This window comes from Centruroides vittatus, unplaced genomic scaffold (assembly GCF_030686945.1).
Source record: "Centruroides vittatus isolate TY-2023 unplaced genomic scaffold, ASM3068694v2 contig_3318, whole genome shotgun sequence".
Taxonomy (NCBI): Eukaryota; Metazoa; Arthropoda; class Arachnida; order Scorpiones; family Buthidae; genus Centruroides; species Centruroides vittatus.
In genome coordinates this window covers 69,816-83,058 of record NW_027122128.1, presented here as the reverse complement: position 1 = coordinate 83,058, position 13,243 = coordinate 69,816, and the positions used below count along the sequence as shown (strand labels likewise).

The 13,243-nt window shown below is 30.1% G+C and overlaps 1 protein-coding gene across 1 annotated transcript in view; it reads left to right on the top strand.

Moving 5' to 3' along the window:
• Ada3 (transcriptional adaptor 3) overlaps positions 1 to 12,887 on the top strand; it is a 59,151-nt gene extending 46,264 nt beyond the window's left edge. The window contains exons 9-11 of the mRNA XM_067268703.1: positions 3,029 to 3,145; positions 12,084 to 12,277; positions 12,367 to 12,887. Of these exons, the coding sequence (XP_067124804.1) occupies positions 3,029 to 3,145; positions 12,084 to 12,277; positions 12,367 to 12,510 (455 nt within the window). The 3' untranslated portion in view covers positions 12,511 to 12,887. The remainder of the gene's footprint in view (positions 1 to 3,028; positions 3,146 to 12,083; positions 12,278 to 12,366) is intronic.
• The last annotated feature ends 356 nt before the right edge of the window (positions 12,888 to 13,243 follow it).

Genomic DNA, 13,243 nt, shown 5'->3' with positions numbered 1-13,243 from the left:
CACTGGTACTAGAAGTACAGCTACTGCATCACAAACAAATTCATCACCTCACACATAATGGATAACTCTCACCAACCTAGTTGATGGGCTTCAGTGGCAATCCAGCTACAGTCAGAAAAGAATAATTATATACAACAACTTATTTTATAAACAACACTTGAACATTCATCAACACAGAGACACTTGATTACATGGAAAATCACACTTATTGACAGTATGTCAACAGAAGTCACTTATGATACATATATAGCATGTGTACCAATGAAAACACTAATACAACAATTATAACTAATTTACTATTTTAATTAATTTAAACAATACATAAATTAATTAATGTACAAATTTAGTCAAAATATACACATCTAACCAAATGGGAAAGCTCTATACTACTTGTGTGATTTGGTAATATGTACTTTTTTAATGTGATTTGGTAATATTACCAAATCATATTAAAATCACACAACAAAAACACATTCACGATGCAAGAATCTACACTCAGACACGTACTGTACTGTACATGAGTCTGTTCTGGTGTAGTCACTGTAGTTACATACCTCACACAAGATAAAAATTTTCTATGGAAATGTGGAAATTAATTGATAATTAATTGAAAAATACAAAGCTGATAAGATTTAAGATATTTATTTGGGATAAAAGGTGATAAATAACTGCTAGATCTTGCGGAATCAAATATATCTGTTAAATTGTAACATTTTCTTTTTAAAAATTCTAGTTAATAACATTTAGTTTTCTGTCACTTAAGTTATAATCAGACTATTCTCAATTATTGGGACCTTGAATAAGTTCTTGCTGTTTTACAGCAGGGGGCATTACTAGAACTGTGTGCGTGTATTTTTAGATGGTGACGCATCTGTAAGGAAGTACAATAAGCAACCTTAAAAATCAGTATATGTCATTTCACCGAAGTGTTAACAACTTTTTTTCTCGTGGTGTTAAAAATGTCGCATTTTGTGCCAAAAAAAGAGTATTTGCGGGGAATTTTATTGCACTATTTTATTCAAAAAAAATCTGCAGCTGAAGCATACAGAATTCTTGTTGAGACTTACGGTGACCATGCTCTGTCGGAAACAACATGCAGAGATTGGTTTAGACGCTTCAAAAATAATGATTTTGACATTGAAGATAAAAAATGTTCTGGCGCACCGAAAAAGTTTGAAGACGAGGAATTGGAGGCATTACTTCATGAAGACTCATGTCAGACGCTAGCTGAACTTGCAGAATCATTAGGAGTTGATCATACAACAGTTTCAAAACGTTTGAAAGGATTAGGAATGATTCAAAAGCAAGGACATTGGGTGCCGTACGAGTTGAAGCCGAGAGACGTCGAACGGCGTCTTTTCACATGTGAACAGCTGCTTCAACGGCAGAAAAGGAAAGGTTTTCTGCATCGTATCATGACTGGGGATGAAAAGTGGATTCACTACGATAATCCTAAGCGTAGAAAATCATGGGGTAAGCCTGACCATGCATCAACATCATCGGCAAAGCTGAATATCCATGGCTCAAAGCTTCTGCTCTGCATTTGGTGGGATCAGCTAGGTGTAGTTTATTATGAGCTGCTCAAACCGAATGAAACCATCACAGGAGATCGCTATCGACTACAATTGATGTGTTTGAGCCAAGCATTAAAAGAAAAACGGCCATTGTACGAGCAGAGACATGACAAAGTGATTTTGCAACATGACAATGCTCGGCTACATGTTGCACAACCGGTGAAAACCTACTTGGAAACACTTAAATGGGAAGTCCTACCCCACCCGCCGTATTCACCAGACATTGCCCCTTCCGATTATCACTTGTTCCGATCGATGACACATGGCCTGGCTGAGCAGCACTTCCATTCTTATGAAGATGCCAAAAATTGGGTTGATTCTTGGATAGCCTCAAAAGACGTATCATTTTTCCGACGTGGAATTCAAATGCTGCCAGAACGATGGGAGAAAGTAGTGGCTAGTGATGGACAATACCTTCAGTAACATGTTTTGTATGACTTTTTTTAAATAAAGCATTAATTTTTACGAAAAAACAGCGAGAACTTATTCAAGGTCCCAATACTACAGCAACTGAGAAAGTTACAATTTAATAAATATAATTAATACATATTTTTGTTCGTTCCTTCCTAAAACTCATAACTCCTTTTAGGAGAAGCAAACATTTTTCTTAAAACTTTTTGGTTCTCTTAAAAGAAGCAATTTATGAAAAACGATTAATAAATATATTTGATTTTTTAAAGAAATTTAGCAGTTATTCTTTTGTTAATTTAGTAAATTATGTAAATATTTTTATTTATTTGTTGTGTTTATATATTTCTCATATCTGCTTCAATGTTACTTATATGTCAGTTATTTATATTTATATATAATAACTGACATATATAAATAAAAATTTATATTTATATATGAATAACTGACATAAATATAAATAACTGACTGAAGTAATCATCCTGTTAGTTGTATAAGAAATACAACTAACTTGATGATTACTCAGATATCAAATGAACAGCCAGGCCAGATTCCTTTATCAGAATATTAAGGCTAAATAATTACTAAGCAGTTTGGCAGGAGGCAGACCACCAGGCTGCCATCTCTTGTTAAAGAGGTTGGATGGGGTCCCAGTAATGTAATTGACAATGTGTTTGCATGGTAAGCAGGAATTGTGGATTCAAGTACCATCCTGCACCAATCTTTTCTTCCAGAATATTCTAATATTTATTTAAATGGATTAATTACTTTATAATTATTATATTTGGTAAGAGATTCTTGCCCAATTGTTTATATTAATAATTATTTAGTCTTCATAACCCAATAAAGGCAGTTTGATATTTTTATGTAACTTAAAAATTCAATATCACCAAATTGACAAAGGAAACTACCAATAAAGCTTAATTTTGGATTTATATATCTATTAAAAATGAAATATATTTTATAATTTTGGACAACTGAAATTCTATGAAAGTTTTTAATCAAAATTATGGGATTATATGGAATTTCATGAAATTTTATTTCAGATAATTCAGATGGTAATGCAAGTCCACCACCAATTAAAGGAAATATCATGAAATCTTTTAATATGGGAAACACCATGCAATTAGAGAAAAGAATAAGAAGAGAATTGGAAGAACAAGGTATTTAGCAATAATTTATTTTTATATACATAACTACATATCCTATTAGTAGCTACTCCTTCCTCTGTCTGTAACTTTAAACATACAAGGTTTGTCCAATAAGTATGGGACTGAAGTCATAAAAAATAATTATTGAAGATATATGTACAGTGAGTTAATAATAATTAAAATATGACCTTCCTGCATCAATATACCACTGCCAATGCTTTTTTCAGTCTTCGTGCTTTCTGGAAGGCAGCAACCTCAAGGCTGTTCATGCACCCCACCGAAGCCGCTTGGACCCCCTCAATCATCCCAAAACAATGTCCTTTCAGACTCTTTTGATATGAGGGGGAAACAAAAAGAAGTCAGGGGAACCACATCTGGACTGTAGGGGAGCAGCGTTGACATGTTGTGTTTGGTCAGTGCCTCCCTCACAATTAGCGACGTGTGACTAGCACATTGTTGTGATGGAGCATCCAGGTATTTGTGGTCTTCTTTCGGATGCAGTGGACTCTAATCCTCAAAAGTTCTTGCACTTTGGCCACATTTTCATTGGTTCAGGTCACTGTTGGACGTCCAGTGCATTGTTCATCTTCGACATCTGCCAGCCATCTTTGAATTTTTTATGCCACTCAAAAAGACATTTTCTGGACATGGCTTCATTGTTGTAAGCTTCATGGATCATATAAAAAGTCTCAGTAGTGGATTTTTTCAATTTAACACAAAATTTGATGGCAAAATGCTGCTCGATGGTTCGCTGCACCTTGACTCTCGACCCGAGCACTAAACACACTTTCACTTTGGGTGTGATCTACACACTCCAAAGACTCAGAGACAACTGAGCTGGGTCTCGTAGCTTACGAGATTTCCCCCACCACCAATCCCGCCCATAGAAACTGTCCTCCACCTTGGCAGGAAAAAGTCAGTCCCGATATTTATTGGACAGGAAAAAGTCAGTCCCGATACTTATTGGACAAACCATGTATCACTAAGCTGAACAGGCTATTTTTAGAATTTGTATCAGTTATACTGCCATCATGTAATAATTATAATTATAATTAATTAATTTTAAAAAATTCTGAAAGAAGATTGACCCAGAGTGGGATTCAAACCCTCAACTTCTGCTTATCATGTAGTTGTATTGGATAGATGTCCAAATAGTGTAACTGGCAGAATGATGTCACAGTAAGCAAAAGTTGTAGTTTGAGTCCCACTCTGAGGTAATTATAGAGGGTCTTTCAATATACCATTTTAAATTACTATCATTATGTTATTTATTATCTGAGAAATTTGTGACATACACCAATCAATAGAGTAACTGTCTGAGTTTAATCTCCCATCCACATTCAAACATCTTTTCATCAGCTACCTCTAAATGCTGTCTGTGCAGTAAATGAAAATGACAATTCCACAACAGAGGAGTTTTGTGTTTTGCAGTTTGCAAAGTCAGAATCACTTGTCATTGTGCAAGATGAGTATTCTGCAAGTTAATAGTGAGTGCCATGGGAGGAGGGATAACAGATATACCGTAGCAAGCATAGGAGGAATTTGAGTATTAGTTGGATATGTGCCTTGTGACACGTGCATGTGTTGAGAAATTGTAATGGGCAAGTGGGGTTTTTCCAATGTTTTAATATACCTTACAATGTTCTTGGATAATAACATAATTACAATAATTTAAAATGGTAGACTTCTTTTTGGAAGACCTTGTATAGATTGGTTTTAAACATGTCTTTCCTAACAACTTATTCTCAAGATTTCTCTTAAATTCTGCATTTAAGTTTCTTGAATTGCTTTATTAAGAACTGTTCAGATAAATAATTTTATCTGAACTGTTCTTGTATGATCTAAAATTAATGAAAATAAAATTTAGAAGTGAAGTATCTATTATAAGGTAATAATTGTCAAAGGTAAATAATTAATTATAAACTAGGTAATAGCAAAGATGATAATTACTGAAATCTTAGAAATCAAACTGACAATATTTTCTTATCAATTATAAACTGGAAATTTAAGTGCAAAAACATAATTTTGAAAAAAGTTCAGTCGTATTTGAATCATTATGAAAGAAAGCTTATATGCAAAATTTTAAGAAATGGCATATAAAACTACTTGCATTAATTACTATAAATCTATAAAAAAAACTTTTTTAAACAGTATTTTTAATAAATATGTCTCTATGCTTAAGCATTTTGCTATAACCTGGATTTCAAGAATTGCTAGATTACATTTTGTCATATTTTTTTTTGCTCTGAATTTTGCTAAAGAAATAAAAGAAAACAAAGAAAGAACAAGATCTGTTTCACTTTAGCAATTAAGAGTTCATTAAAGAAAATATAGAATTTTGCTTTTGTGATATCATTGTGCCTAAAAAACTAAAAGTTGAATATAAGTATGAAACCAGATTTGTTAATTTATTCAAAAGAGTCACTTTCTGTTTTAATTTGTTTTGTTTCTAAATAATAAAATTATACTAAGGAGAAAAATGGCACAACATGACTGAAATGGCTCTTATACCAATAAAAAAAAACCAATTGACAGCAGTTGGATGAGTAAATGTAATTGGAAGCATATTACAATACATATACAGTAAGACCCTGCTTAACGTGGGGGATTTGTTCCTAGATGACAAAGTGCTAAATGAAACAGTGTTAAATGAGATCATTTTAACATACAGTAAATGGGAAAATTGCACCAAATAAACATAGATTTAAAGAAAGTGCACCTTTTTGCCACTTTTTTCTGATTGGTTTGTGTTCGTAAATAATCGTATTATATACAAATCAATGAAATGCCGCAATAAGTTAAAAAATCAGCATAAATTTTGAGCTTTTTTTTAGGCTTTGAGCAGACCACATTATATTGAATCAGTGTTAAGTAGAGTCTTACTGTAATAGTAAATACTTTGCACAGTTGATTAATCAAAGCTATGTTTGTTGTTGGAAGCTTTTGATGCTTGACCTCAAATGGAATCCTTAAAAGCTCCAGTTCATCTGATGTTTTTCTAAGGTAATGGGAAGCTGACAAGCTATGATAAGAAGACAACACTGTCATGTCAATGCTTTTTTTAATTAATTCTATAACTTTTTACATCTAGACTGGCTATGAATGTGGAACATTCACAGTTTTTTGAATCTACACAGGCTATGAATGTTCCACATTCATAGCCTGTGTAGATTCAAAAAACTGTAGTTTGGTCATTCCCATTCACTAATGGCCAACTATGGCATCACATACTTTGGATATTGATTTTGTGAGGAAGTTTGTTTTGTCAGTGGCAGGACATGTACAATGTTCATAATAATCTTTTCATTACCATTCATTGCCACCCAATGTGAAATATATTTAATTATGCAACATGTAGCTCACATTGTTTTTGGCAGAGAATGTTTTTGCACAAGCTGTTTCAGCCATCTTTTTGGATTTCTTTTTGAGTTTCACTTGCATGCATCTGGTTTAGTTTCTCTGGCTTTTCTCTTTACAGTCATGCTTTAAGCCAAATGCTTTTTTACAGTATTCTTATCACATCTAAACTTTCTTCTTAATTCCTGAAGTGAATTTGCTATACAAGCTTAAAAGATAGCATTAAGTAGATCATCAGGAAGGTTCCAAATCTTTAAAAAGAAATAATATATGTTCTGTAAGGCTTTAAAGAGAAGTAAAAATTATGAAAATGCCAAAATAGAAGTCATTCTGTTGACAAGTCATCTTGCTATGTTAACCAGACATTAAAGTATATTTTTATAACTATTTTTTATAATAGTTTATACTGATGACTAGATGGCTGAGTGGTTAAGATGGTTTCCAGGAATTCCTAAAATGCAAGATCTGCAATTTTACTTTAGAATGACCACCACTAAATTTTTAATTTAATGCTTTTCTTACAAAATAGAAAATGTAATTGGCTATAGTTACATATTAATTTAAGTTGTTAAACTGCTACAGCAGCAGCTTAAGACTGGAATAAATTTAGTTGAAGTTACAGTTCATGCTGAGAAAACATCCTATTTTATCCCTACTCTTGTATTAAAAAACTATATGTATAAATTATTAGAGGAAAAAATTATAAGTATAAATTATTGTTTATGTTTTATATTCTTTTATTGTATTTTTAACAGTCTGCCCTGTGGGCATTAAGAGGACCTTTATAGCAAGCCAATTATGGAGTAGTAATGTGGTGAGGGACAGGGCCTGACATATCTATCTATTCTGGATAGACCACCATCCAAAAAACATCTAGGGTTTTTTGTCCATCTGGAGTGATTCTGTCCACAAAGCAATAGGCTGTCATCTCAACCATTCAGCTATCTGGCCATCAATATAAACTATTATAAAAAATACTTATAAAAATATACTTTAATTGAATTAAATTACAACTTATTAAATACAAGTTGGAAATTAATATCTAGAATAATTTTTTAAAATTGTCTAATTATAAAATATATTGTGTATTAGAATTTCCCATATTTTGAAAAAATTAATGACAATCAATTTTTATAATGTCTTTTCCTTGTTCTGGGAGAATCTTTGATATATATTTTTATAAAAAACCATTCAATTATAAGAAAAACAATTAGTATTTTATAATGAAAAATTATGATTTTTTTTTAAAAACCGGATTTACCATACTTCTATTATTGCTTATTACTGTGCTGTTTTCACACATTAATGTCGATTCAGTTTATATTTAATGTAAAGAAGTCAAAACCTACGTTCACCAGCAAATAATTTATTGTAAAAATAAACATTTTCAATCACTTTCAGTAATCATCATGATGTTAATACATTTTTTAAATTGGAAGATGAATTCAAGAAATATTCTAAATGATATACAGTATATAATATACCACATTAATATACTCATTAACTTTTAAATAAATCATACATATTTGAAAATTAGGTATACAAATAGAATAAATAATACAAAAATAACATTAAAACTACTTAATGTACATATGCAGTAATAATTAAGTACAGTACAAGTGATTGTAATTTTAATTCATTTTTATCAATCATCTTGATATGAATCATAAATTGGAATAAATGTATGTTCATTTATTTAAATGAGCATTATAATTAATGAATAAGATTAGTTTAATTTTTATATCAACAGTTAATTCAAATTTAATGGGTTGATTGGATTAGTTTTCCAGTTTTAATATTAATATTAAAAGAAATCATTTTTTTCTTTGTTACTTATAAATAAAATGATCTTGTTGTTTGACTGTACTTACATACAATTTATTATTTTATAATATTAGTAGAAAGCTCAAATAAAAATATGAATTACACGATCACCTCTTAACGTCAGTGATCTGTTATTGAAAATCGGATATTCTGTGTAAAAAATGCTACTCGGGATTTTCCATTATTTTAAATGGAAATAATGCATCAGTTAAACCGAAATTTCTTGATTGGTTTCCTAAAACATAAATAAAACACAAAATATGCCTATTTATAAGTAATATACTATTAATTAATTTAGTACGTAAAAATGCTTAAAACATCAATTTTGTTCATTAATAAACAGTTGCTTTGTATGTAGTAACAAGTACGGTCTGCATTCCATACCATAAACATTATGGCTATGATACACGGCAAATAACACATGGATTTATAAATTTTTGTCCATTTTTTTTGTGTGTTGATGACATTACTATCAGTGATGTCACAAAAGCATGTTTAGATTTTCTTTTAAAGAAGGGATTGATATGATGCTGTGATACCAACAACTCAAGTTGTGCATTCCTTTGTTGATACTTTGCATGTTTTTTTGGAACACCTGCATGTAATTTTGTTGTTCTATCAATTGTATTTGGAATGTTTTGATAGAAATGTTGTATTTAATATTTTTAATAAAAATATAAATTTTTCTTGTGTGAACATTGAACAAAAAATGTTTTTAGAGATAAATTTACTCTATGAAGTTTGTATTTTAAAAATCAATTGATATTCTATTGGAAAAATGTTATTTGGGAAGATACCTGCTGAGTATTCATACTGTTATTTTTATAAAAATTAACAAAACAGTAAAAGAAATTGTAAAATTGAGTCTTTGTCACATCCTTTTGTAGGAATATGATTAAACTGGAATATAATAAGAGGAGTTTATTTTAGTAAACTATAAGATAATACTTAAGATATCTATAATATAAAATAAACTATAAGATAAAAATTTATAAATAAAACTTGAAATTAATAGAATATGTAAAAGTTCATGTCACACCTTTGACTTTGTGACAACACACCTGTTGTGGAACACTGCTCTAAGGGACACGAGGGTCAGGGAATTTGTACAAAGTTGGTCAGGGAAAGTCATGGAAATTGAAAGAAAAATTTGAGTAGGAACCCTGTATATTCTATAGATATTTAATTATTAGTTATTGTTGAATGCTTGTCAGACATTTTTAAAGTTTAATTTTTCTTTTCCTCTTACAGTAGAGAGTCGTTAATCTGAACCCCGGTAATCGGAATCGCCGGTAATCGGAACGATTTTCGGTCGGACTGTGTCATGCTGAATCGAATGTTTTGGATACTAGATTTACTTCTGAAGTATAATTTTCATGTTTTTATATTCTTCAATATATTTATTTTGTTTGTACAAAATGAAGAAATAATTTTTAACGATACGATAGCCTCGATTATTATTATAAAAATTTTTGTTAGGCTTAAAATCGACGAAAATTCAATACAAAGCGACACACAACGGAGAAAAATTCAACACAAAGCGACACGCAACGGAGGAAAATTTGAACATCGGACAGGTTAATATATTTTTTCGTACATAATCAGTAATCCGAACAAATCACTAATCTGAACAACCCCAGTCCCCAATTGATTCCGATTAACGACTCTCTACTGTATTTCTGAATTTCTTTAATTTCACATATCTTTTTAACTAGTGCTTTCTGATAAATTATAATAGGACAATAATTTTGTTTCACTCCACAGGCATTTTAATTTAATTAAGCATTGAAAAAGTGTCTCTATTTTCACAATTTGGTCATTTAGATTTGTGATTATGTAAATTATTTTTGACTTTTTCGATGGAAGTTTTAGACGAAACCAACTTAGGCTTTTACCTACACAATTTTAAATATTTCAGACACACAAATATAGGGTCATCCAAAAACGAATGCTACCATTTTAAATTAATGTAATTGTGTTAATTACTATCCAAAAAGTATGCGATGTACATCAATCAATAGACTAACCATCTGAGTTTCATCTCCTGTTCGCATTCAAATAACTTGTTGTGAAACATCTTAAACAAAGGTGGCAATTTTGCAACAGAGAAGGTGTTGTGTATTCTGCAGTTTGCAAAGTCTAAATCACTTGTCATTATGCAACAGGAGTAATCTGCAGGAATTGTAAAATTGTGGCTGCTGTGGGAGGAGTGATTATGGTCATTGGATATGTGGGAGGGATTATGGGTCATTGTAACAGCATTACAGACTGCTGGGCATAGCAGTGCACTGGACCCTGCCTATGCAACTGGTGTGTGATTGGTAAATTAATGTTTAATTCTGTGCATAAATTAGCATGGGGCCCCTGGGCAACTTTCCAGCGTGCCCGTGTGTAAAGATGGCACTGGACAGATATGTCATAGCAAGCATGGGAAGAATTTGAGTATAAGTTGGATGAAGCAAGGTGCATTGAAAAATTGTAATAGGCAAATGTGAAAGTTGGATGGTTTTCCAATGTTTTACTGTACATTATGACATTTTCAGTTAATAAATAACATAATTACAATAATTTAAAATAGTAGCATTCTTTTTAGAAGACCCTGTCGTTCTCTGAATATAAATGGAGTCTACTATTTCAAAGAATTAATTTAAATATTCAATTTTAAATACAGTTATGCATGTTAAATATATAACACACATACACACACACACATTAAAATAAGATTTAAATCAATAAGGAGCAAAGAGAAGCTTTTTATTAAAATGACGTATAACCATATGAAAAGGCACTGTCGAAATTATGTCGAATGTTAGCAAAAATAAATAATATATCTTTTTAATAAATAAATATCGTAATATTTTATTTTAAGTTTAAGAAATATCAAGAATATGTAAATATAATAATAAAAAATGTAAATTTAAATGGATCTATAGATTCCATTTTAATTTACACTTTATTATTGTTGAAATTTGAATGTCAGTTAATAATATTAACTATTTTGCTTGAGGCAAAGTTCTTTAAAAAATTGAAGAACTTTTCAAAGAATTTTGTTTTGATAAAATCAATTTGAATTTGGTTTACACTCAAGGAATTTTACGTCATTGTGTTTATATTATATTACTTATTTACAAAACAAGTAATTTAATATAACACACATGCTACACAATATTAAATATTATAATGAAGATGTGGTAAAACAAACATTAGATATAAAATACATAGAAAAATTTAAATATATTTACAAGCATACATATCAGCTACTAATGAATATAACGATGATGCAATTAACTTGAAACTGTAAAAGCAGAATAAAAACATCTGGTAGTAATATTGTGCAATATTTGTTTACAGATTTATGAGTTCTACATGTGATAGAGTTAATATATATACATTAACAGATCTTCCATGGTTTAAATAGAAGAATATTATAGTTATACACTAATAAGTTCAATATTAAGTAATGTGTGTTGGATTAATGCATTTGTTAAAAATATAAGTGAAAATTTATTCATTTTTCTATTTTAAGATTGTAAGAATACGGTAATTGGCAGATTTCTTTGATTATTTTTAATATTAACAGTCAAATATTAGAACATTTAAGAAGTTTAATATATTTGTAAATAAATTTAATTATTCTATCAATTATTTATTAGAATTTATAAATAAAATAGAAATAGAAAATTTAAAAATATTAATAGAAACAATATTTCTTAAATTGTTAAATTATATAATAAGAAGGAGAATACTTCATATTTTATTTAAATTTCAGGTATACTAGATGCTGATGATGTTACCGTCGAGAATCCAGATGACGAAATTCTCACAGAACTAAAAAAATGCCAGGCAGAACTAAAGACTCTCAGCACATACAACCTGACTCAGATCAAAAGATTGCTTCGTTTAGCCAAAGAAGAAATGGCAAAACAGGAAATTCGGAAAAAGTTACAGGTGGCAGATAACGAGGTAACCTTCACAATTTATTATCATAATTTTTGTCTTTTTTTTAAATCTTTTTAATATTCAGATTTAGAGAATTTATTTTTATTTTCTAGGTGATGGAAGCTCACAGAAGAATCATGGCTTCGAAACAGAAAAAACGCAGTCCCACAAAAAAAGAAAAAGAATTAGCAATGAAGGCAATTAAGGAGAGAGAACAGATCTTAAAACAGCTCGACGGCATCGGACAGTTTGTATAAATATAATATAATATTCGTACAGCAGTTTTGTAAATAGATTCAGTTTTATTATTATATCCACTGGATGATATATTTTTTGCGTTCTAGTAAAAAAACCATCAATATTTATATTAGTAACTGATGCCTCTTCGTCCGACGGCATCCTTCGAAACTATTTTCGACAATCTGGCTGACTATACACGCCGTGAATGTTGTACATTGAATCTTTATTAATTTACACAGAAACATCCTTTAAATGTCATTCTGAATATTTTGTAATTTAAAAAAACTCACTATAAAGGATGTAATGTTTATTGTTCCCATTAAATGGGATATATCTTTTTTAGAAACGAATCATTTTTTTAATATCAAGAAAATAAAAAAAAATTTTTAAAGCCTTTTTCGAATGCATTATTCTCTTTCCTCAAAGTGTCTCTTAAAAAGTTGTCTATCACGATAATTTATCTTATGTGCAAACACATTATTCCTATTTTTAACAACTGATACCAAAGGAACATTTGAAGTAATGTGAAATATCATTATTATGTCTGCCAGGTATCAAAAATAAAAATTACAATTCTGAATATAAAAATCAACACTATTATTATTATTTGTTACATTATCAATTCTATTTTTATACATTTATGAATTTGTTGATAATTATTTGATGTTTATCTCATACAAATTTACTCTGACATCACTTAAAATGACAATTATTTGAAGTATTAACATATGTTTGGCTTTGCTAAACTTA